General features: G+C 37.6%; 2 protein-coding genes across 4 annotated transcripts in view; both read left to right on the top strand.

Annotated features, from left to right (window-relative positions):
• The window catches only part of LOC117325099 (histone deacetylase 3-like), a 35,254-nt gene extending 28,081 nt beyond the window's left edge, over positions 1-7,173 (top strand). Inside the window, exon 14 of the mRNA XM_033881045.1 lies at positions 574-7,173. Coding sequence (XP_033736936.1) covers positions 574-649 — 76 coding nt within the window. The 3' untranslated portion in view covers positions 650-7,173. The remainder of the gene's footprint in view (positions 1-573) is intronic.
• Positions 7,174-10,418: 3,245 nt separating this feature from the next.
• Positions 10,419-25,690, top strand: part of LOC117325097 (zinc finger CCCH domain-containing protein 13-like) — an 89,591-nt gene continuing 74,319 nt past the window's right edge. For all 3 annotated transcript variants that reach the window (XM_033881042.1, XM_033881037.1, XM_033881039.1), the window contains exon 1: positions 10,419-10,645. In XM_033881042.1, the coding sequence (XP_033736933.1) occupies positions 10,556-10,645 (90 nt within the window). In that variant the 5' untranslated portion in view covers positions 10,419-10,555. The remainder of the gene's footprint in view (positions 10,646-25,690) is intronic.

The raw sequence follows: 25,690 nt of genomic DNA, 5'->3' as shown, positions 1-25,690 counted from the left end.
GTTAAATGTAACCAAGCTGTATTGCAATTTTCTGGGGGAAAAAACAATACAATTACATACCAGTGCTTAATAAATTTATTTCTACTTAATCTCTGCAAGCATTTCTTCTGGTGATGACTTTATTGGTTGTAACTAAATAAAAACAACATAACATGTCTTAGTACACTGGACCTTCTAGATCTGATAACTGGGTTCTAATCAAATGTAGGAAGCAGAAATACACATTTCTCGTCTAACTTTCTTTCGAAATTAGAAAACTTTTGAGAAATAACCTTGGTAGTGTGCTTATTTGAATATCTCAACCAAGGAATATTTTAGTTTAGTTCATGAGATTACTTTGAATGTATTTTGAAATAAACAATAATATGTGAACTAGTGATAAAACATAACTGAATTTGTATTTGAAGTGACAGCTTTAATTCCAAATTTTCTAATTATGTAATAAATTTTCCTCTGGTTAAGAAATGTCCTGGAAAGATGTTTAACCTGTCTGAAGTTGCCTTGAAACTAATAAAATACATGGTAACATTATACAGGCCCTGTTTAACTTACATTGGTTGATTCTGTTGACAGGGTGGAACCACCTAATGAGTTTTATGATGGAGAGAAAGACAATGATAAGGAAAACGATGGCTTCCTGGAAGTTTGAGGCAGAGCACTCTATAGGACTCAATGAGTTCTTCAACCTAGTGGCAGTTTGAGGGCCTGTTGTGTTACACCAGTGACTTCTGTGGCCATTGTATCTCTCCAAAAGGTCGCGAGAGACACACAACTACCGGCTGGACCGAAGTTAACCAGACCTCGCGATATGGAGATGTTCATCTTTGGCACACACAGTGTTGCAACAACTCAAATTAAACATTTGATACTGCTCACAGATGACACATGCTAGAAATATGCCTGGGGTATAAAGACAGTGCTGGCGCTCCTCACTGAAAGTAAAGGCAGCATAATTACGTCACATGTTGATATCAGATTCTTCTGTCATTGATCACAGAGGTGTTGGTACCTGTTATGGATTATAGATGTAGTAAATGTGTAAGTGACAATTTGTAAGAGTGCCATATGTTTAACTGTTTGGTGACCAGTCCAACATCAGTTTACACAGTATTGTTTGTGACCAAGTGTTCTGTGTTGTTCAGTGATAGATCCTTTCTGTGTCTGTAGAGTAAACATGTTGTTTACAGCTGTTGGTATAACTCAACAAAGAATTGTGTGGAAGTAAAACCAAGAAATGCTGTTCTCTGTAAAATTTCCGGAAAATAAGTAGATATGGGGTCCATGTATCTGTTTATTTACACTTAACTAGAATTATTCCCTCCATAACTGGAAGCATATTACAAATGACCTTATTTAGGCTTCATTAACTTGTTAAATTGGAAAAAAAAGCTCTTTTATATATCAAATTAAAAGTTGTTTTGATCATAATAGGGTAACTAAAGTGCTATAAATAGGTTATACTTCAATAAATGATACACCAAGAGTTGCTCTAATGAATTCATGCTCGGGATGCTGAATTTTACCTAAAATTTAATCCTTGGGTTTTTGCTAACATAAAGTGTTGAGTATACTACATCGTAACTTGAATGCCATGCCAAGTGTTGAGTATACTACATCATAACTTGAATGCCATGCCAAGTGTTGAGTATACTACATTGTAACTTGAATGTCATGCCAAGTGTTGAGTATACTACATTGTAACTTGAATGTCATGCCAAGTGTTGAGTATACTACATTGTAACTTGAATGTCATGCCAAGTGTTGAGTATACTACATCGTAACTTGGAATGCCATGCCAAGTGTTGAGTATACTACATCGTAACTTGAATGTCATGCCAAGTGTTGAGTATACTACATCGTAACTTGGAATGCCATGCCAAGTGTTGAGTATACTACATCGTAACTTGGAATGCCATGCCAAGTGTTGAGTATACTACATTGTAACTTGAATGCCATGCCAAGGGTTGAGTATACTACATTGTAACTTGAATGTCATGCCAAGTGTTGAGTATACTACATCATAACTTGAATGCCATGCCAAGTGTTGAGTATACTACATCATAACTTGAATGCCATGCCAAGTGTTGAGTATACTACATTGTAACTTGAATGCCATGCCAAGTGTTGAGTATACTACATCATAACTTGAATGCCATGCCAAGTGTTGAGTATACTACATCATAACTTGAATGCCATGCCAAGTGTTGAGTATACTACATTGTAACTTGAATGCCCTGCCAAGTGTTGAGTATACTACATCGTAACTTGGAATGCCATGCCAAGTGTTGAGTATACTACATTGTAACTTGAATGCCCTGCCAAGTGTTGAGTATACTACATTGTAACTTGAATGCCCTGCCAAGTGTTGAGTATACTACATCGTAACTTGGAATGCCATGCCAAGTGTTGAGTATACTACATTGTAACTTGGAATGCCATGCCAAGTGTTGAGTATACTACATTGTAACTTGGAATGCCATGCCAAGTGTTGAGTATACTACATTGTAACTTGGAATGCCATGCCAAGTGTTGAGTATACTATATTGTAACTTGAATGCCATGCCAAGTGTTGAGTATACTACATCGTAACTTGGAATGTCATGCCAAGTGTTGAGTATACTACATTGTAACTTGGAATGCCATGCCAAGTGTTGAGTATACTACATCGTAACTTGGAATGCCATGCCAAGTGTTGAGTATACTACATCGTAACTTGGAATGTCATGCCAAGTGTTGAGTATACTACATCGTAACTTGGAATGTCATGCCAAGTGTTGAGTATACTACATTGTAACTTGGAATGCCATGCCAAGTGTTGAGTATACTACATCGTAACTTGAATGCCATGCCAAGGGTTGAGTATACTACATTGTAATTTGAATTCAATGCCAAGTGTTGAGTATACTACATCGTAACTTGAATGCCATGCCAAGTGTTGAGTATACTACATCGTAACTTGAATGCCATGCCAAGTGTTGAGTATACTATATTGTAACTTGAATGTCATGCCAAGTGTTGAGTATACTACATTGTAACTTGGAATGCCATGCCAAGTGTTGAGTATACTACATCGTAACTTGAATGTCATGCCAAGTGTTGAGTATACTACATTGTAATTTGAATTCAATGCCAAGTGTTGAGTATACTACATCGTAACTTGAATGCCATGCCAAGTGTTGAGTATACTACATCGTAACTTGAATGCCATGCCAAGTGTTGAGTATACTATATTGTAACTTGAATGTCATGCCAAGTGTTGAGTATACTACATTGTAACTTGGAATGCCATGCCAAGTGTTGAGTATACTACATCATAACTTGAATGTCATGCCAAGTGTTGAGTATACTACATTGTAACTTGGAATGCCATGTCAAGTGTTGAGTATACTACATCATAACTTGAATGTCATGCCAAGTGTTGAGTATACTACATTGTAACTTGAATGCCATGCCAAGTGTTGAGTATACTATATTGTAACTTGAATGCCATGCCAAGTGTTGAGTATACTACATCATAACTTGAATGCCATGCCAAGTGTTGAGTATACTATATTGTAACTTGAATGCCATGCCAAGTGTTGAGTATACTACATCATAACTTGAATGCCATGCCAAGTGTTGAGTATACTATATTGTAACTTGAATGCCATGCCAAGTGTTGAGTATACTACATCATAACTTGAATGCCATGCCAAGTGTTGAGTATACTATATTGTAACTTGAATGCCATGCCAAGTGTTGAGTATACTACATCATAACTTGAATGCCATGCCAAGTGTTGAGTATACTACATCGTAACTTGGAATGCCATGCCAAGTGTTGAGTATACTACATCGTAACTTGGAATGCCATGCCAAGTGTTGAGTATACTACATCGTAACTTGGAATGCCATGCCAAGTGTTGAGTATACTACATCGTAACTTGGAATGTCATGCCAAGTGTTGAGTATACTACATTGTAACTTGGAATGCCATGCCAAGTGTTGAGTATACTACATTGTAACTTGGAATGCCATGCCAAGTGTTGAGTATACTACATCGTAACTTGGAATGCCATGCCAAGTGTTGAGTATACTACATCGTAACTTGAATGTCATGCCAAGGGTTGAGTATACTACATTGTAACTTGGAATGCCATGCCAAGTGTTGAGTATACTACATTGTAACTTGAATGTCATGCCAAGTGTTGAGTATACTATATTGTAACTTGAATGCCATGCCAAGTGTTGAGTATACTACATTGTAACTTGGAATGCCATGCCAAGTGTTGAGTATACTACATCATAACTTGGAATGCCATACCAAGTGTTGAGTATACTACATTGTAACTTGGAATGCCATACCAAGTGTTGAGTATACTACATTGTAACTTGAATGCCATGCCAAGTGTTGAGTATACTACATTGTAACTTGAATGCCATGCCAAGTGTTGAGTATACTATATTGTAACTTGAATGCCATGCCAAGTGTTGAGTATACTACATTGTAACTTGGAATGCCATGCCAAGTGTTGAGTATACTACATCATAACTTGAATGTCATGCCAAGGGTTGAGTATACTACATTGTAACTTGGAATGCCATGCCAAGTGTTGAGTATACTATATTGTAACTTGAATGTCATGCCAAGTGTTGAGTATACTATATTGTAACTTGAATGCCATGCCAAGTGTTGAGTATACTACATCATAACTTGAATGTCATGCCAAGTGTTGAGTATACTATATTGTAACTTGAATGTCATGCCAGGTGTTGAGTATACTACATTGTAATTTGGAATGCCATACCAAGTGTTGAGTATACTACATCGTAACTTGAATGCCATGCCAAGGGTTGAGTATACTACATTGTAATTTGAATTCAATGCCAAGTGTTGAGTATACTACATCGTAACTTGAATGCCATGCCAAGTGTTGAGTATACTACATCGTAACTTGAATGCCATGCCAAGTGTTGAGTATACTACATCGTAACTTGAATGTCATGCCAAGTGTTGAGTATACTACATTGTAACTTGGAATGCCATGCCAAGTGTTGAGTATACTACATCATAACTTGAATGTCATGCCAAGTGTTGAGTATACTACATTGTAACTTGAATGCCATGCCAAGTGTTGAGTATACTATATTGTAACTTGAATGCCATGCCAAGTGTTGAGTATACTACATCATAACTTGAATGCCATGCCAAGTGTTGAGTATACTATATTGTAACTTGAATGCCATGCCAAGTGTTGAGTATACTACATCATAACTTGAATGCCATGCCAAGTGTTGAGTATACTATATTGTAACTTGAATGCCATGCCAAGTGTTGAGTATACTACATCATAACTTGAATGCCATGCCAAGTGTTGAGTATACTATATTGTAACTTGAATGCCATGCCAAGTGTTGAGTATACTACATCATAACTTGAATGCCATGCCAAGTGTTGAGTATACTACATTGTAACTTGGAATGCCATGCCAAGTGTTGAGTATACTACATTGTAACTTGGAATGCCATGCCAAGGGTTGAGTATACTATATTGTAACTTGAATGCCATGCCAAGTGTTGAGTATACTACATCATAACTTGAATGTCATGCCAAGGGTTGAGTATACTACATCGTAACTTGGAATGCCATGCCAAGGGTTGAGTTTACTACATCGTAACTTGAATGTCATGCCAAGGGTTGAGTATACTACATCATAACTTGAATGTCATGCCAAGTGTTGAGTATACTACATTGTAACTTGGAATGCCATGCCAAGTGTTGAGTATACTATATTGTAACTTGAATGCCATGCCAAGTGTTGAGTATACTACATCATAACTTGAATGCCATGCCAAGGGTTGAGTATACTACATCGTAACTTGGAATGCCATGCCAAGGGTTGAGTTTACTACATCGTAACTTGAATGTCATGCCAAGGGTTGAGTATACTACATCATAACTTGAATGTCATGCCAAGTGTTGAGTATACTACATTGTAACTTGGAATGCCATGCCAAGTGTTGAGTATACTATATTGTAACTTGAATGTCATGCCAAGTGTTGAGTATACTACATCATAACTTGAATGTCATGCCAAGTGTTGAGTATACTACATTGTAACTTGGAATGCCATGCCAAGTGTTGAGTATACTATATTGTAACTTGAATGCCATGCCAAGTGTTGAGTATACTACATCATAACTTGAATGTCATGCCAAGTGTTGAGTATACTACATTGTAACTTGAATGCCATGCCAAGTGTTGAGTATACTACATTGTAACTTGGAATGCCATACCAAGTGTTGAGTATACTACATCATAACTTGAATTCAATGCCAAGTGTTGAGTATACTACAATGTAACATGGAATGCCATGCCAAGTGTTGAGTATACTACATCGTAACTTGAATTCAATGCCAAGTGTTGAGTATACTACATCATAACTTGAATGTCATGCCAGGTGTTGAGTATACTACATTGTAACTTGAATGCCATGCCAAGTGTTGAGTATACTACATCGTAACTTGAATGTCATGCCAGGTGTTGAGTATACTACATTGTAACTTGAATGCCATGCCAAGTGTTGAGTATACTACATTGTAACTTGAATGCCATGCCAAGTGTTGAGTATACTACATCGTAACTTGAATGTCATGCCAGGTGTTGAGTATACTACATTGTAACTTGAATGTCATGCCAAGTGTTGAGTATAATTTCTTATAATTTGGAATCTCAGCCAAGCAGCTGTATGTAGGATGATAAAACAGTTAAGTTTCTGTTATTAAAGTGAAGAAGTGATTTTGTTCCATGGGTTTAAGTGAAGAAGTAATTTTGTTCCATGGGTTTTATCATATCTTTGTAATTTTGGGGAAAAAGAAGATTCCCAGTTAAAACTATTTCGGGGGAATAGTTCTCAATTGATTTTTTAAGGAAGATTTTTGTTGTCAATGTATTGGAGGCCTACTGTGTCTTGCATTATTTGTTGTTCAGATATCTTAAGATATTTGAGGTGTTTCAGTATAAGATGCTATATAGGTATTTTTGGAGATGATGGGTAAAATGTCCATACAACATACATAAAAATGTACACAAACTCTTAACTCTGGAGTCTAGACTTTATCCTTAGGACATTGCATTGTTTCATTTTAACATGATCTCTTGTGGATGATTTTAATAAAAAGTTTACCATTATTAGCTCACCTGCCCGAAGGGCAAGTGAGCTTATGCCATGGTGCGGCGTCCGTCGTCCGTCCGTCTGTCCGTCCGTCCGTCCGGCGTCAACTTTTTCATTTAAACAACTTCTTCTCCATAACCAAGAGGCCCAGGAACTTCATATTGGGCCTGTAGCATGCTGGGGTGAAGGGCTACCAAGTTTGTTCAAATAATTGACCTTGACCTTCATTCAAGGTCACAGGGGTCAAATAAGCTATAATCTTCGAACGACTTCTTCTCAATAACCAAGAGGGCCAGGGACTTGATATTGGGCCTGTAGCATGCTGGGGTGAAGGGCTACCAAGTTTGTTCAAATAAATGACCTTGACCTTCATTCAACGTCACATGGGTCAAATAGGCTATAATCTTCAAATGACTTCTTCTCAATAACCAAGAGGCCCAGGAACTTGATATTGGGCCTGTAGCATGCTGGGGTGAAGGGCTACCAAGTTTGTTAAAGTAAATAACCTTGACCATCATTCAAGGTCACATGGGTCAAATAGGCTATAACCTTCAAACGACTTCTTCTCAATAACCAAGAGGCCCAGGGACTTGATATTAGGCCTGTAGCATGCTGGGGTGAAAGGCTACCAAGTTTGTTCAAATGAATGACCTTGACCTTCATTCAAGGTCACATTGGTCAAATAGGCTATAATCTTCAAACAACTTCTTCTCAATAACCGAGAGGTCCAGGGACTTGGTATTGGGCCTGTAGCATGCTGGGGTGAAGGGCTACCAAGTTTGTTCAAATAAATGACCTTGACCATCATTCAAGGTCACATGGGTCAAATAGGCTATAATCTTCAAACAACTTCTTCTCAATAACCAAGAGGCCAGGGACTTGGTATTGGGCCTGTAGCATGCTGGGATGAAGGGCTACCAAGTTTGTTCAAATAAATGACCTTGACCTTCATTCAAGGTCACATGGGTCAAATAGGCTATAATCTTCAAACAACTTCTTCTCAATAACCAAGAGGCCCAGGGACTTGATATTGGACCTGTAGCATGCTGGGATGAAGGGCTACCAAGTTTGTTCAAATAAATGACCTTGACCTACATTCAAGGTCACATGGGTCAAATAGGCTATAATCTTCAAACAACTTCTTCTCAATAACCAAGAGGCCCAGGGACTTGGTATTGGGCCTGTAGCATGCTGGGATGAAGGGCTACCAAGTTTGTTCAAATAGATGACCTTGACCTTCATTCAAGGTCACATGGGTCAAATAGGCTATAATATTCAAACAACTTCTTCTCAATAACCAAGAGGCCCAGGGACTTGATATTGGGCCTGTCTGTAGCATGCTTAGAGCCAAGAGTCGCCAAGAACCGATCTTAGGCCAATAGTATGCTGGAATGAAGGACTAGAAAATATATTGACATGAATTAACCTGGCTTACTCTGATATTTAAATAAAGTTGTTATCAGCATAGTATCTGTAGAAATGACCTCAATCAACTGCAATTTTGTGTAGAGGCAGGTGAGCGATACAGGCCCATTGGGCCTCTTGTTAAACATAGCCTGCTACATTTGTGTTTGTAAAAGAATTTAAAACCAGAATTGAGTCTAATTGAGTTTTTACAAAAATCACATTGATACTGCATCCAGATGCTTGTTAACATTGGATTTTCATTGTGAAAAAAAAGAAAAAAATTCTTCGCTTACCATTAACGGATGGCTTTTCTGAAATTAAGAGACTCCAGGCTAAAATGGCCTTTTTGACAATCATCCTTTACAACAAAAGCAAGGTTAAATTTTGACTGAAAATGCTGTGGGGGTAATGAAGAAAACTTAGGATGATGAAATATTTTAGAATTGGAGTAATGTGTCTTTAAATTACATAGTGCATTTTATACTGGTATTGGCATTAATATTAAGTTATAAGATTTATTTTCAAAATAGTATTTTCTGTCCTATACTGATGAAGCATTTAAAATTCACAGCTTTAAATGTTTATTGTGAAGGATGTATAAGAAAAAATGTTTTCCTGGTGGCATGTGATCATTCCAGAGAAACTGAAGCATTACTGATGTTTGTACCATGTAGAAGGTATGATATTTGTAATGCAACACATTTTACTGGAAAGTTTCAATATATCAGCCAAATTTGTTTTCTTTATTTCAAGTGAGTTGATTGGGTGTATAACTTCATATGTGGGTTCCCCTTGGTCCTTAGTTGTGCCATTTGAATTTAGATTTTTGATCAGAAAAACAAAATGGCCATTAGGCCGCCAACTTGGATTTTGAGAATTGAAGTTTGTTATCGTTATATCTCGAAAAGTACTTGAGGGATATTTTCCAAACTTCATGTGTAGGTTCCCCTTGGTCCCTAGTTGTGCCATTTCAATTAGAATTTTTGATCATAAAAACAAATGGTAGACAAGCGGGCAGCTTGGATTTTGAGATTTGAAGTTTGTTATCATTTCCAGAAATATGTTTCTGTCATTTCTTGAAAAGTACTTGAGGGATGTTTCTCGAACTTTGCATGTATGTTCCATCTGTTCATGGCATCAGATTAGTAAGAGGAAAAAAGAAAGAAGGAAAAAATAGAGAGAGGATCAGTCTGACATGGAACCTGTTAAGATCATATAATGGTGGGCACCAAGATCCCTCTGGGATCTCTTGTTGGTAAGAAAAAGTAAGTAAAGGAAACTGATGAAGTGTTTATTTACAGTTATGTATTTTATTTCATTAGTTATGACCATGGTTAAGAGTCTCATTTGTATTGTATTTCATGCTCTGAGTTGCATCATGTCATTATAAAGGTTAAACATATCCATACTATGAATTAAAATTATTTTTAACTGTTTAGCTTGATTTTTATTATATTTTTCTGCTTCTAAACAAATGGTGTTCTGAAAAGTATGGTTAATTTAATATTACACGTTTGTCAAAGATAAATTGGTACAGGATGGATGAAGGTTGGGGGAGATATTACTACCAATAAAGACAGATGAAGCCAAACTAATATATTAATATAGAGTGTATACAATTATAGGGGGAATCAAACTATACTGATAAATCAGGATTATTAAGTAGATATTGTACAGTAGGTCTAGTGGGATTTTCCAGTACCATACAGTAGGGGTTTGACATTCTATCAATAAGGTTATAATAATAATCCATATACTGTAAGATGATTTTTACAGTAGTCTACACGGATATTTTTCATGAAACGATGGCGTTTTATAGTAGGAGTTATGTCCCTTGTACTGTCACTTTTGTCGTGACACTGACGGAAGTCACATGACTTACCACCTGGAAACAACAAAGCGTACCGGGACACCACACTATTGACTTATTAGCGTAATGAACGGAGAAGTCTTCTGATGTGAAAGCATGTGGGATTTGAAAGCAACCAATGCGAAATGGAGGATTTGAGCAGATCAAATGGATACAACACCTACAGGAGTAACAATCGAAGGGACGATATGCCAGAAAGACCCCCTTCAGATGCCGTAAGTTGTGCTTATTTTTAATGTGTTAAGGATCGAGTGTTATCTATTTAATAATCTACAGTAGATCGCCTGCCATTCAGTGTAACGGAACCCAGTGCGGGATGATAATTTAAATACCATTTGTGGTATCGAATCCATTGATTGAATTTAACATTTGTGAACTTCTGAATACGACTTCCAAGTTCCATGAAACAAATGTCAAACTTTTAAAGAGGAATTTCAAACATTGATAGATCCAGTGTCACATTAGTGAAGTGAATCAAGCATGTCAAAGTTTTCAATTTTTGTATGCTCATGACACGCTGAATGTCATTTAGTATAAACGTCCTTATACTATTTAGAAATTAGTTTTATCCTAAAAATATATATAGAAAAAGGTTTCCAGAGTATATTTTTTAAGATTGATGATGAATTGAGGTATTATGACGTGTCATCTCTAAACTTGCACACACTCTTTCCAAAATTAGCCAGTATATTTGATCCAACAAGATTTAACACTTAATTTTAATGGATAAGGGGAATATTTCCATTTAAGATAAATTCTTGTTTACTTCAAGTATACAACATACATTGATCACTCTACCATATTCCAGAGCTTATCACATATCGTTTCACCTCAGTTATCTAATTGACAGTTTTGAATGACATTTTGTGGAGTTCTTTTAAAAGGCATTCTTAATTTGCCTGTGAGCTTAACATCATTGAAAACTGTGTCTTTTAAACCAACTTATTTATTTTGGTATCCATTTGTTTTGGAAAGTGACCTTTGAGTTTTAAAGTACAGTTCATACAATTTCACTTGTCAAGGAATTATAAAAATTCAGAATATTGAACTTCAAACTGAGATAAGGGAAGCATTTTGGTTGAAGCTTGATAGCAAGATGACTTAATGAAAGATTTAAAGTTGAATTAAATGTACAAAATATCACGATGTTTTGAATTTTCTAAACCTTGACAAAATCATTACATCTTGTATGTTAGGAACTATTCCAACAGCTAACCTGTGATAAAAATTTAAAAAAATAAAACAAACAAGAATAAAAAAAAGTTGATCTAATATTGATAAGTTATAAAAATTAAGGGGTAGGCTGTAAAGTGGAGCAGAGATCAAAAGTAATTTTCCTTTTGGTTTATGGGTTGACTATATGCTTTTCACTGATGATATAGTTTAGAGTGTTACAGTAGTTCCACATACAGTAAATATGTCTGTACATGTATAAAAGTTGTGTAATAATTAAACTACAGTGTTGAATAACTAGAGTCAAGTACTTATGTCTGGAAACAAGATCGATAATGAAATTTGGTAGTTCATGTTCTTCTTTAAGAATTATTAATTAGTGTATTGGTGTCTGAGCTTATCAAAGTTACTTATAATTTGTATACCTAGTCTTAATATAACACTATAAATACAGTAAATTTCCTTTGGTAATTCTCATAGTTTGTAATGAATATTGTATATTGATGTGTTCTAATAATCACCCTTCAAAACTTTCAGTGGTAAGAATTGTCAATCCCTGACTTCATTCAGTGGAAAGTACTTACATGAAAGTGATGAAACAGTAGAGACATGAACACACCATGTTTATCATGTATTATCCATACTCTGCAAATTGTATTTGATTGAAGTATTTTTTTGCTGAGAATGCATACATACTGTGTGATAGTAATACATGTTCATAAAGAAGTAAATAACGCATTTGATTTAATCTTAAACCTCATTAAGTTTTTGATTTGATGAAAATGATATGTTTTTGTTAAATATAATTTAACAGATTTCATTGTTTTTACTAATAGATATTACAGCTAATAGGGATAATTTTTTGGCTGGTATGGAAAGAAATTTTATGGCTGGCTTCCAACATGTGACTGCCATGCTTGTTGTCGCGACCGCTGATGATATCAGAACCATAACCTTATTGTTCTGGTTAGACTAGGTTACGGATATGTTCATACAAGACTGTTGGAATTTGTATCAATATCTGCACACAACAATCAGTTTAAGGGTGATTGGCCACCTGACAGATATACAACACAAGACCTACGTAAGACACCACCACCTTTAGAGAGGTCTAACTAATACATAAAATGGAAGGTTCAATATAGTATAGCCGTGAGACTCCACCAGATACCTCCAACATTGTCCACTGAACTACTGTAGCCACCAGACTATACCCCTACAATACTAACTACCACAGTCGTGTGACAGGACCTAATATACTTAGATTTAACTTAATTACCGCAGCCACCAGACTGTACCCCTACAATACTAACTACCACAGTCGTGTGACAGGACCTAATAATACCTCAGCCATAAGACTATACCCCTACAATACTAACTGCCATAGCTGTAAGACCGCTTAATACCTGATTACTGCAGAGTAAACTAAACTACTGCAGCCACAAGACTATATATATACCCCTACAATACTAACTACCCTAGTCGTGAGACAGAACCTAATTATACTGGATTAAGAGTAAACTAAACTACGGCAGCCACCAGACTATACCCCAACAGTACCACAGTCGTGAGACAGGATCTAATTATACTTAATGAAGACGGCAGCCACCAGACTATTACCCAACAGTACCATACTACCACAGGCGTGAGACAGGACCTTATGTATTTATGTATGAGACTATTACAAAAAGTAAGATACAGTATTATTAAGACAGGTGATACATCAGTATAGTATAAATACTGTTTTTACTTATTGTACTGATGTAGCCACTATATCTACTACAAGAAAGCCAAGTCTCAAAATTGACCCTAGCTGTTCTTTGGGTGATAAGATGGCAATAAACTCTTTGAATTAACCGTATGCTTGCTTTTTATGACCATAGCTGTTCATAGGATGTAAAACAAAACAAAACAGTCCTTTGCTATTTATGACCTTTACATCCATTGACTAATTAGTCCTTTATTGACCTGGTGTCAGTTGGAAAACTAAAACATCCCTGCAGACTAACTCCCTCAGCATTTTCTCACTGTCATGGAATTGCTAAGAGGAAGGCAAAGTGATACTGACTTGATGACCCTTCCAGGTTGAAAATGAGACTGGGGCTTTGATGTTATGAAAAGAGTATAACATTTTCTGGAAGTTATTTTTGGAATATATACAATGTATACCATCCCAGTATTTGCTTTTTATGATTCAGATCTGTTTGCTATGATCAGTTTCATTAAGATATTTTAAACAATTACCGGTAGATAATATTACCAAATCATTCTTTTTATCAGCCAAATCTAGAGATTCACAGTGAAATATTGAAGATAGTTTTGCATGCACTCTTTAAAAATAAGATAACTTGCCATAGAAATGTTTTTACCACTATTAAGTCTGTTTCCTTGTCACTGTTGATTGCTTTGATACTGCATGTTTTCTACATAATTACGTATCAAAATGCAGATATTGATGTCTATCAACACCAACAAATCTGAACATTAGTAAGACAACGAAATAAAAAAAAAGTATTGCTTCTCAATATTAGATTTAGCATGCCTATGAGCACTTGCACCAAAACATTAACAATAGACTTGATATAAAACATATAAGTGAAGTCCATAATATTAAAAAAAAAAAAAAACAGACTCCCCCCTCCCCCCCACCCCCACCAAAAAGAGAATGTATTCAGACTCCAAGATGTAATAGTTGGCCTCCACAGAAACCCTCAAACTAGATACTCACCTCTAGTACCCTAGTACACTCATAAAAGAGTTTACCAATGCCTTTCAACACTTTTAACAAATTTAATATTTAGAAACCAATACGATGCCGACACCAAGGTCGAGGATGACACCGGGCTGACAACATCAGCTCCCCCTCTCTCTGAGTTGATAATGTAACATGTCTCCTGTTTTGACCTCTGTGACTTCTATCAAGTTATGGTCTTGAATCAGAGAAGTTAGTTTTGGTTGAATTATTTCCAAAATTATGCATACACAATTTCCATCAGAATAGGTTTGGAGATATTTGTAGAAAAAGAGATGATCAGAGAGTTCCTAAGGAGATATGAAATATTCATGTCCCCATAGAATCATAAGTGTCTACGCCAGCTGCTGAACGATTCCAAGGACAAGACAAGTTCTTACACTGTTTGAAATGAAGGTACATGTTTATATAGTGTTATCACAAACTATAGTGTGGTGCCAGTGAGTGATTATGATGTCATCATGTCAGGAAGTGATATATATCTGATGTCAGGGAGTGTGATGTGTGATGTCAGGGAATGAGGTTTGTGATGTCGGAGTAGGGTGTGTTATGCCAGGGAGTGGGATGTGTTATGTCAGGGTGTGGGGTGTGTGATGTCAGGGAGTGGGGTGTGTTATGTCAGGGAGTGGGATGTGTTATGTCAGGTAGTGGGATGTGTGATGTCAGGGAGTGGGATGTGTGATGTCAGGGAGTGGAGTGTGTTATGTCTGGGAGTGGGATGTGTGATGTCAGGGAGTGGGATGTGTTATGTCAGGGAGTGGGATGTGTGATGTCAGGGAGTGGGGTGTGTGATGTCAGGGAGTGGGATGTGTGATGTCAGGGAATGAGGTGTGTGATGTCAGGGAGTGGGATGTGTGATGTCAGGGAATGAGGTTTGTGATGTCGGAGTAGGGTGTGTTATGCCAGGGAGTGGGATGTGTTATGTCAGGGTGTGGGGTGTGTGATGTCAGGGAGTGGGGTGTGTTATGTCAGGGAGTGGGATGTGTTATGTCAGGTAGTGGGATGTGTGATGTCAGGGAGTGGGATGTGTGATGTCAGGGAGTGGAGTGTGTTATGTCTGGGAGTGGGATGTGTGATGTCAGGGAGTGGGATGTGTTATGTCAGGGAGTGGGATGTGTGATGTCAGGGAGTGGGGTGTGTGATGTCAGGGAGTGGGATGTGTGATGTCAGGGAATGAGGTGTGTGATGTCAGGGAGTGGGATGTGTGATGTCAGGGAGTGGGATGTGTAATGTCAGGGAGTGGGATGTGTAATGTCAGGGAGTGGGATGTGTGATGTCAGGGAGTGGGGTGTGTGATGTCAGGGAATGAGGTGTGTGATGTCGGAGTAGGGTGTGTGATGTCAGGGAGTGGGATGTGTGATGTCAGGGAGTGGGGTGTGTGATGTCAGGGAGTGGGATGTGTAATGTCAGGGAGTGGGATGTGTTATGTCAGGGAGTGGGATGTGTTATGTCAGGGAGTGGGATGTGTGATGTCAGGGAGTGGGGTGTGTGATGTCAGGGAGTGGGATGTGTGATGTCAGGGAGTGGGGTGTGTGATGTCAGGGAGTGGGATGTGTAATGTCAGGGAGTGGGATGTGTAATGTCAGGGAGTGGGATGTGTAATGTCAGGGAGTGGGATGTGTGATGTCAGGGAGTGGGATATGTGTTAACAGGAGAGGGGTGTGTGATGTCGGGGAGTGGAGTGTTGGGATGTGAGGGTGTTGAATATGTGATGTCAGGGAGTTGGATATGTGTTAACAGGAGAGGGGTGTGTGATGTCAGGGAGTGGAGTGTTGGGATGTGAGGGTGTTGAATATGTGATGTCAGGGAGTTGGATATGTGTTAACAGGAGAGGGGTATGTGATGTCAGGGAGTGGGGTGTGGGGATGTGAGGGGATGAGGTATGTTTTCTTTTCCTCGCTTCCAGAAAAATATTTCTTCTGAAATTTTGACCAATCAGAAGACTGCTTTCTTGGAGTTTCAGTTTGATTATATATTCAGTAACAGCCGCCTCCACAGATTACCTTTTGAAAGTGAAAATCTGATTAAAAAAAAATGTATTTAAAATTCTTTCGAAAATCAGATATCAATGCTATTATGAAAAAAGCAAGATGTGTATTTGTCCGTTCTAATTCTTGATCATTATTATAGCACATACATTTCATGTTTTGGTGGCAGCCTCCATGACGGAGATCTCTAAAATATGTTTCACTCAAAAGATTTCCAAAGTTTATTATGAATGGAGGTATTTGATTGGTTACTATTTTTAGAGCCGAAACATGATTCGCTGTACCAATAGTCCCATGGTCTCTGTTCGTGAAAGTCAGGACCGTGGGTTACTGATGAAGGGTATGTAGATGTTATGAAGTTAGGGTGTGATTAGCATACAAATGAAATGTAAACAAATTGATTAGTAAACCTGACTGAGTATAATATGAGTTTGTTTAGATTCAGATATCAATGCTCAGATGTAGTATTCCTAGTAGCAATCAATAGGCTTACTTTGATATGGATATTAATTGTGACATTTTCAGATTAAAACTTTAATGCGAGTGTTACATACTTCCAACAGGAAGGAAGTATAATGGTGGATTAAATAATGTTAGGTACTGTCCTGGTTGTGTATACATGTTGTCATGGTGATATACAGTATGGATGTCTGTAGGGGTTACAGGACACTAAGTAATTGGCTGTTAATGGTCGTTAGTGCCAAACTACCGAACACTTATCTCTGAAAAAGTTAGTGGTGGCGGTCATGCTTGATTAAGTCACTGATAGCTACCTAGTTAAACACTTTCACTAATTGAACTTTCCCAATGGAAACATTAAGGTAGGTTTAAATTTATCTATTGAATTATTAGATAGCCTGTGCTGGAATTCTTTGACCTACTTTGAATACACATACTGTAAAAATACCATAAATATGCTATAAACCGATCATGGAGAGGGGATTTCACCTCGGTCTGACCTCCCCATCTCTGCTAATGTCCCTTTTAAATCTTTATCTCTGTTAGATTATTAATGAGTTGATATACAATTGTATAGAATATTTATTGGTAGTGAACAGGTCCTGTTTTGTTGTGTGTTGATCTGGAATAAAAATGTGTCTGTTTAAAACTTTGTCTGTTTTAAAATATGTCAGTTTTAACTTGTGTCTGCTTTAAAATGCAATCTTTAAGCTACTTGTAATCTTATGACAGGAAGGTGGAATGAAAAGCACACATTTGCTGGTTTACTTTCGATGCATATTAAATATTTCTAGTTGAATAACTATACAACATATACAGTATTATCTATTCATACATACTGGATAGCAGTTGGTGTGAGTTGAAATGTGTATGGGTTTTCAGGTGTGTTTTGAGTAATGCTAGGTGGTGTGTGACAATGATTGCTGTACTGGTGCTAGGTGTATCTACTCTTCAGAATATGGAATTTAACGGTGTATCCCAACAACAATGTCTTCCTTTAATTATTGTCATTTGATAAGATCCATTCATCATAATGAAGGTAATGGAGCCTTTACTCTGTAGAATTAATACTTCACAGTACCATAATCAGTTCTCATTGCCTTAGAATCCTAACAACAGTAATGGTGTGTGTATAAATCTAGATACACATCTAATACTGCCCAGGTGACTAATGGAGTAACGGAATGATGCTTGTTAATATAACGAGTACATAATTAATATTACTATATTGTTGTAACAAGTCTTTATTGTGCATGCAACTCCACATACAATTACACAGCTACTTGACTGCTTTCGTGGGGAATAGAGAGGCCAATTATAGTACGATCATGTAAACTGATCATGAAAGTATCTGTGATCGTACGATCATGTACACTGATCATGAAAGTATCTGTGATCGTACGATCATGTACACTGATCATGAAAGTATCTGTGATCGTAACCCCTCGAGTATTGGGGATGGTACATTATTGGGCCACTAATTATAAAAGGCCTTTATAGTACGATCACATACAATTTCCTCATGAGAGTGTATGTGATCGTAACCCCTGAATTATTGGGGATGGTACATGACTGGACCAAGAGCCAGTGTATGTGATCATAACCCCTGAATTATTGGGGATGGTACATGACTGGACCACTAAAAGGCCATTATAGTACGCTCACATACACTCTCCTTAAACTGTCCTCATGAGAGTGTATGTGATCATAACCCCTGAATTATTGGGGATGGTACATGACTGGACCAAGAGCCAGTGTATGTGATCGTAACCCCTGGAGTAATCAGATAGCAGTTTGAGCCCATTTCATAAATCCTAGAGTTGTTTTGAAGATAAAAAAACCCATGGCAAACTCACTATCATAGAGACTCTGATCTATTTAGGCTGCAGACAGCAGCTACTGTGAAAAGGGCCATCCATCTCCGTTCTCTCCACAGTTAACGGATGTACAATGATGGCCAAACATTTTATTGTTATTAAATTATCAAATATCTAATCATTCAATTACTCAAATTGTATATCATGTTATCAGAAAAACTCCACATTTTTAGCCCACCATCATCAGATGGTGGGCTATTCAAATCGCCCTGCGTCCGTGGTCCGTCGTCCGTCCGTCCGTCCGTCCCTCCCTCCGTCCGTCCGTCCGTCCCTCCCTCCGTCCGTCCGTCCGTCCGTCCGTCCGTAAACAATTCTTGTTATCGCTAATCCTCAGAAAGTACTGAAGGGATCTTTCTCAAATTTCATCTGTAGGTTCCCCTTGGTGCCTAGTTATGCATATTGCATTTTGGGACCGATCGGAAAACAACATGGCCGACAGGCAGCCATCTTGGATTTTGACCATTGAAGTTTGTTATCGCTATTTCTGAGAAAGTACTGAAGGGATCTTTCTCAAATTTCATATGTAGGTTCCCCTTGGTGCTTAGTTATGCATATTGCATTTTAGGACCAATCGGAAAACAACATGGCCGACAGGCAGCCATCTTGGATTTTGACCATTGAAGTTTGTTATCGCTATTTCTGAGAAAGTACTGAAGGGATATTTCTCAAATTTCATCTGTAGGTTCCCCTTGGTGCCTAGTTATGCATATTGCATTTTGGGACCGATCGGAAAACAACATGGCCGACAGGCAGCCATCTTGGATTTTGACCATTGAAGTTTGTTATGGCTATTTCTGTGAAAGTACTGAAGGGATCTTTCTCAAATTTCATATGTAGGTTCCCCTTGGTGCTTAGTTATGCATATTGCATTTTAGGACCAATCAGAAAGCAACATGGCCGACAGGCAGCCATCTTGGATTTTGACCATTGAAGTTTGTTATCGCTATTTCTGAGAAAGTACTGAAGGGATATTTCTCAAATTTCATACGTGGGTTTCCCTTGGTGCCTAGTTATGCATATTGCATTTTGGGACCGATCGGAAAACAACATGGCCGACAGGCAGCCATCTTGGATTTTGACCATTAAAGTTTGTTATCGCTATTTCTGAGAAAGTACTGAAGGGATCTTTCTCCAATGTCATATGTAGGTTCCCCTTGGCGCTTAGTTATGCATATTGCATTTTGAGACCAATCAGAAAACAACATGGCCGTCAGGCAGCCATCTTTGATTTTGACAATTGAAGTTTGTTATCGCTAATTCTCAAAAAGCACTGAAGGGATCTTCCTGAAATTTCATATGTAGGTTCCCCTTGGTGCGTAGTTATGCATATTGTATTTTGAGACTATTCAGAAAACAACATGGCCGACAGGCAGCCATCTTGGATTTCGAAAATTGAAACTGGTTATCGCTATTTCTAAGAAACTAATGAAGGGATCTTCCTGAAATTTCATATGTAGGTTCCCCCATGTGCCTTGTTACGCATCTTGCATTTTGAGACCAATCGGAAAATAACATGGCCGACAGGCAGCCATCTTGGATTTTGACAATTGAAGTGTGTTATCGCTACTTCTCAGAAAGTAATGAAGGAATCTTTCTCAAATTCCATATATAGGTTCCCCTTGGTGCCTAAATCTTAAATTTTGTATATAGGTTTTTCCTTGTTTGAAAAGTACTAGAGGTTTCTTCTGAATTTACACCGATTAGTAAGACTTAGAAGAAGAGAAAAGTAGAGAAAAGATCAATCTGACATGGAACCTATGAAGAACATTCAATGGTGGGCGCCAAGATCCCTCTGGGATCTCTTGTTTTACATCTAATATAAATAATACAGTGATACCAAAAAAGTATTATCCAATTCAATTTATATGATATCCATCAAGTAATTATTTAAGTAGTACCTATAATAAACTACCAGATACTCTAGGTCTTTATGTGGTAACGTCAACAAACACGTCTATGTAGTCTTTGTAATAAATGACAGGCGAAAGTGACACAGATGATCAATCTCATTTACAACATAGTATTATTACCTACTTCAAGTTAATGTATGAAAAGGTGACCTTCAGTGATGTTTTTGTTGAGAAGTAGAAATGTCTCCAATCTATTGACGCTACTCTAAAGGTTATTGAATGTTTATCTAACTTTGTTAAGGCAAATGATAAAGTGTACACTTCATTTCAGGACAGAACTTTGGCTGTTATTTTTGGGGGAAATAGTTAACATTAAAGATGAATGATAAAATTGGGTACTATGGAGAATGTGTGCCTTAGCTTTGGTACAGACCAATTACTGGTACGCACTCAATACATAATTACAATAATTACAACTCATGATTCAATTTTTGGGTGGTTTGCTAGCTAGTGAGGGTTTATGTTTGTAATGAATGTGTAATGCATGTGTGTAAACTTATAATTGTCCAGGCCTGTTACAAGTACAGATTTTATCTAAAAACTATACATACAATCACTGTATATGTGTAATAGATTTTTCGAGGATATTCTCATTTCACAATTTGTAAACTACATGTATTTCAGTTACTGATACAATTTTTTCTTTGCATCTTTGTTATACATATATTTGCAATACATACAATGCCCCCCCCCCCCCCCCCCCCCCCCCCCCCCACACACACACACACACACACACACACACACACACACACATTAATTTGCTGTACATGAAATCATTGAAAGATTTTTACAGAACAGAAACAGGGTCCAATATGATACCAGGATTATGTGATGGAATGCACACCTTTTACAAGCCAGGGGGCTAATTTAGTCCATTTTTGTATATTTGGTTAATGACTCTGGATACATTTGAGCTAACGGTTATTATGATGAACAGTTTGAAAATGTTGGATAAAATCTCGAGTAGTTGTCATAGCAGGTTAATGTGTTAGGGTATCTTATTTCTTTCATGTCCAATTATGTATTCACTCATTAATACACAATGTCTCGATGCACATTATATTCTCAAATTCATAGGTTAAATGAACATAAGTATGGATTGAATTAATACATTTGGGCGTAGATAGAGATGATCATGTATTTAAATGAACTGTTGTGAGTAAGGTCAAACTTCTCACACAGAAGTTACAGAAGATGTCGTTTTTACAATTAACCAATCTGTTCAAATTTCACTTGTTACCTGGTAAATGTCTATTACAAGTACTGATTGTATCTTTCTAAATGGATTTTGAAGATTCTCCATAATTGCATGTCATAGTTGTTGATCATCTTGTTCAAGGGAATATTTCATTTGATATCTTTGAATTAAATATAATAAGATTGTGTATTTTGCCTGTGCCACATTGTCAGAGACACATTGTCTGGAACACATTGTCTGGGACACATTGTCAGAGACACATTGTCAGAGACACATTCTCTGGGACACATTGTCAGAGACGCATTGTTAGAGACACATTGTTAGAGACACATTGTTAGAGACACATTGTCTGGGACACATTGTCTGGGACACATTGTCTGTGACACATTGTCAGAGACACATTGTCTGGGACACATTGTCAGAGACACCAGACACATTTTCTGTGACACATTGTCAGAGAGACACAATGTGCGGGACACACTGTCTGGGACACATTGTCAGAGACACATTGTCAGAGACACATGGTCTGGGACACATTGTCAGAGACACATTTTCTGTGACACATTGTCAGAGACACAATGTGCGGGACACATTGCCTGGGACACATTGTCAGAGACACATTGTCAGAGACACATTGTGTGGGACACATTGTCAGAGATACACTGTCTGGGACACATTGTCAGAGACACCAGACACATTGTCTGGGACACATTGTCTGTGACACATTGTCAGAGAGACACAATGTGTGGGACACATTGTCTGGGACACATTGTCAGAGACACATTTTCTGTGACACATTGTCAGAGACACATTGTGTGGGACACATTGTCAGAGATACTATGTCTGGGACACATTGTCTGGGACACATTGTCTGGGACACATTTTCTGTGACACATTGTCAGAGACACATTGTGTGGGACACATTGTCAGAGATACATTGTCTGGGACACATTGTCAGAGACACATTGTCAGAGACGCATTGTCAGAGACACATTGTCAGAGGCACATTGTCAGAGACACCAGACACATTGTCTGGGACACATTGTCTGTGACACATTGTCAGAGAGACACAATGTGTGGGACAAATTGTCTAGGACACAGTCTAGGACACATTTACGAGTGCTACTAGTTTGCATGTGACATTTGGACCATTTTTTGTTTGTTTTTTGTTTGTTTAGCAAAAACATCTGATAAAAGAGAATTTTAATTTTTTTTAAATGTACTTATATAAGGTTTTCAGTTGCACAATATGCTATATACCGATATTTTCACATTGGTGATACACTTTATGGTAGATTGGTGTTCAGTTAGTTGTTTATTAACCATTGTCCAGCCGTGTGTATAGATTGTAATTGTATCTGATACAGTCAACCCAAAACTAAAGATCTCTGTGATATCTGTGATATCTGCTACTGTTTCATGGTGTTTGTTCAAAAGTGAAAAGATATTTGTTGTGATAGTTGTAGACAGAAACCTCATTGTTGAAGAGCACACATTTGGATACAAAGAAAAATGGCACATAGAGGACAGTGGTATATATACCATTATATATATTCTAAATCAAAAATGACGTTATTTGTCTAACCTCAATCTCATTAGAGGGTGGAATGTACTGGTTTGTTGTATTCAGGTCACTGTGAAGGTTAATGGATAATTTGATCATAACATTATACCTACCTTTTGTGGATCTTTACTTTGTAGTTTTGATAAAAGTTTTCAACAGATGACATCTTTCAAAATAACATGCCAAATGTGTGTAAATCAGCCTGATTCTCCCAGTCCTTACTACCATTTTTTTGTTTGTTTCATTACTTGTACTAGATTGAGAAAAGCTATACATTCAAATGTTAATTGGAATATATATAGTCTTTCAAATTCCACATGATCTAGTAAATAAAACATATCATAAAATTCAGAAACAGTTGATCAGAAAATTTTTATGTTGATTAACACAGAGGTTGTTGTTCGACTGTTGATATATTTTTTCATAGTAAGAGAACAGAGGACTTGTACCAAGAATCTGGGACCCTGTTAAAGGGGAGATAAATCTGCCTGGTTTATGTATATTATTCCAAATCCTGAATTTTTCAAAATGATTAAAGACACAATACTGATTCAATAAGGTTGGCTATAGCTAGTGTTGCCCAGTATTGAGCAGAGATATCTGATGTTATCCAGGGTTTAACAGGGATATCTGGTGTTACCCAGGGTTTAGCAGGGATATCTGGTGTAACCCAGGGTTTAGCAGGGATATCTGGTGTTACCCAGGTTTTAGCAGGGATCTCTGGTGTTACCCAGGGTTTAGCAGGGATATCTGGTGTTACCCAGGTTTTAGCAGGGATCTCTGATGTAACCAAGGGTTTAGCAGGGATATCTGGTGTTACCCAGGGTTTAGCGGGGATATCTGGTGTTACCCAGGGTTTAGCAGCGATATCTGGTGTTACCCAGGGTTTAGCAGGGATATCTGGTGTAACCCAGGGTTTAGCAGGGATATCTGGTGTTACCCAGGTTTTAGCAGGGATCTCTGGTGTTACCCAAGGTTTAGCAGGGATATCTGGTGTTACCCAGGGTTTAGCGGGGATATCTGGTGTTACCCAGGGTTTGGCAGCGATATCTGATGTTACCCAGGGTTTAGCAGGGATATCTGGTGTAACCCAGGGTTTAGCAGGGATATCTGGTGTTACCCAGGTTTTAGCAGGGATCTCTGGTTTTACCCAGGGTTTAGCAGGGATATCTGGTGTTACCCAGGTTTTAGCAGGGATCTCTGGTGTTACCCAGGGTTTAGCAGGGATATCTGGTGTTACCCAGGGTTTAGAAGGGATATTTGATGTTATCCAGGGTTTAACAGGGATATCTGGTGTAACCCAGGGTTTAGCAGGGATATCTGGTGTTACCCAGGGTTGGGCAGGAGGGCTTGGGTATTATCCTCAGTCCTATGGGTTTGCCCAAGGGTATATTTCATGGTTAACTACTGTGGGTAGGAGTTTCAGTTTGTTGGAGGTATTCTAATGCCAGTGTCTAAGAAACTCACCTTCCTGACTACTCATTCGGAGTGTCCATGTTTGATAAATTTGTCTACACCTCTATTGAGCATTAACACAGAGACAGTTTTATACAAGTTATATCTTAATGTGTGTCTGATAAGTCAATCAGAACAAACTATATTTGGAAAGAATAGGCGTCACTTCTCTGATAACATCACTGTGGTAGCTAATTTTATTGTACAGGCCCAGAAGTCTTCACCTCCGGCTGGAAACTGTCTGTATTGTGTCCATTAATTATGGTGTAAATCTGAGTTATTTATTATACCTACAGGGAGTGTTAATTACCATCACCTACCCAGGATTCATATACTGTATTATCTCTGATAATTACCTGTTAGGATAATTACATGTGTCTGTGTTATACAAAAAACACAATTTTCATACTCAACCTACAGTACTACAACTGTAATTCAATAAAGACTGATGTCGATCACCGTTGTATTATTGGTATTAACACTATTCTGTGCTGGATGACCACTTACAGGTGTTAAAACTAAAGAATATATTTAAAGTTATAATTATATTGAAATCGGTTGGCAGACCTTAAAGCTTTAATTGAGAACTGTATCTTGTATAATTTATATGTTATGTATACATATACATGTAGTTGTAGTGAATGTATTGTATAGTTTTCAATTCTTCTTGGCATAAATCAAATAAATATCAATCGAAGAATGGTTTTAAATTCTTCAGCAAACTAAAAGCTAGAGATATATTTCAGTGTATATGTTATTGAGCTTTGATAAATGGTTTGTGGTGATAAATAACCCTACACTTATCTATGGGCCATGTCTGTGGTGGACTTTAATATCCTTAACTCCCATCCACAAGTATGCATGCTTACCATTGAGGAGATTGC

This window comes from Pecten maximus, chromosome 4 (genome assembly GCF_902652985.1).
Source record: "Pecten maximus chromosome 4, xPecMax1.1, whole genome shotgun sequence".
Classification (NCBI taxonomy): domain Eukaryota; kingdom Metazoa; phylum Mollusca; class Bivalvia; order Pectinida; family Pectinidae; genus Pecten; species Pecten maximus.
Note: the sequence above shows the minus strand (reverse complement) of the source record. Positions and strands in the feature narration are given on the sequence as shown.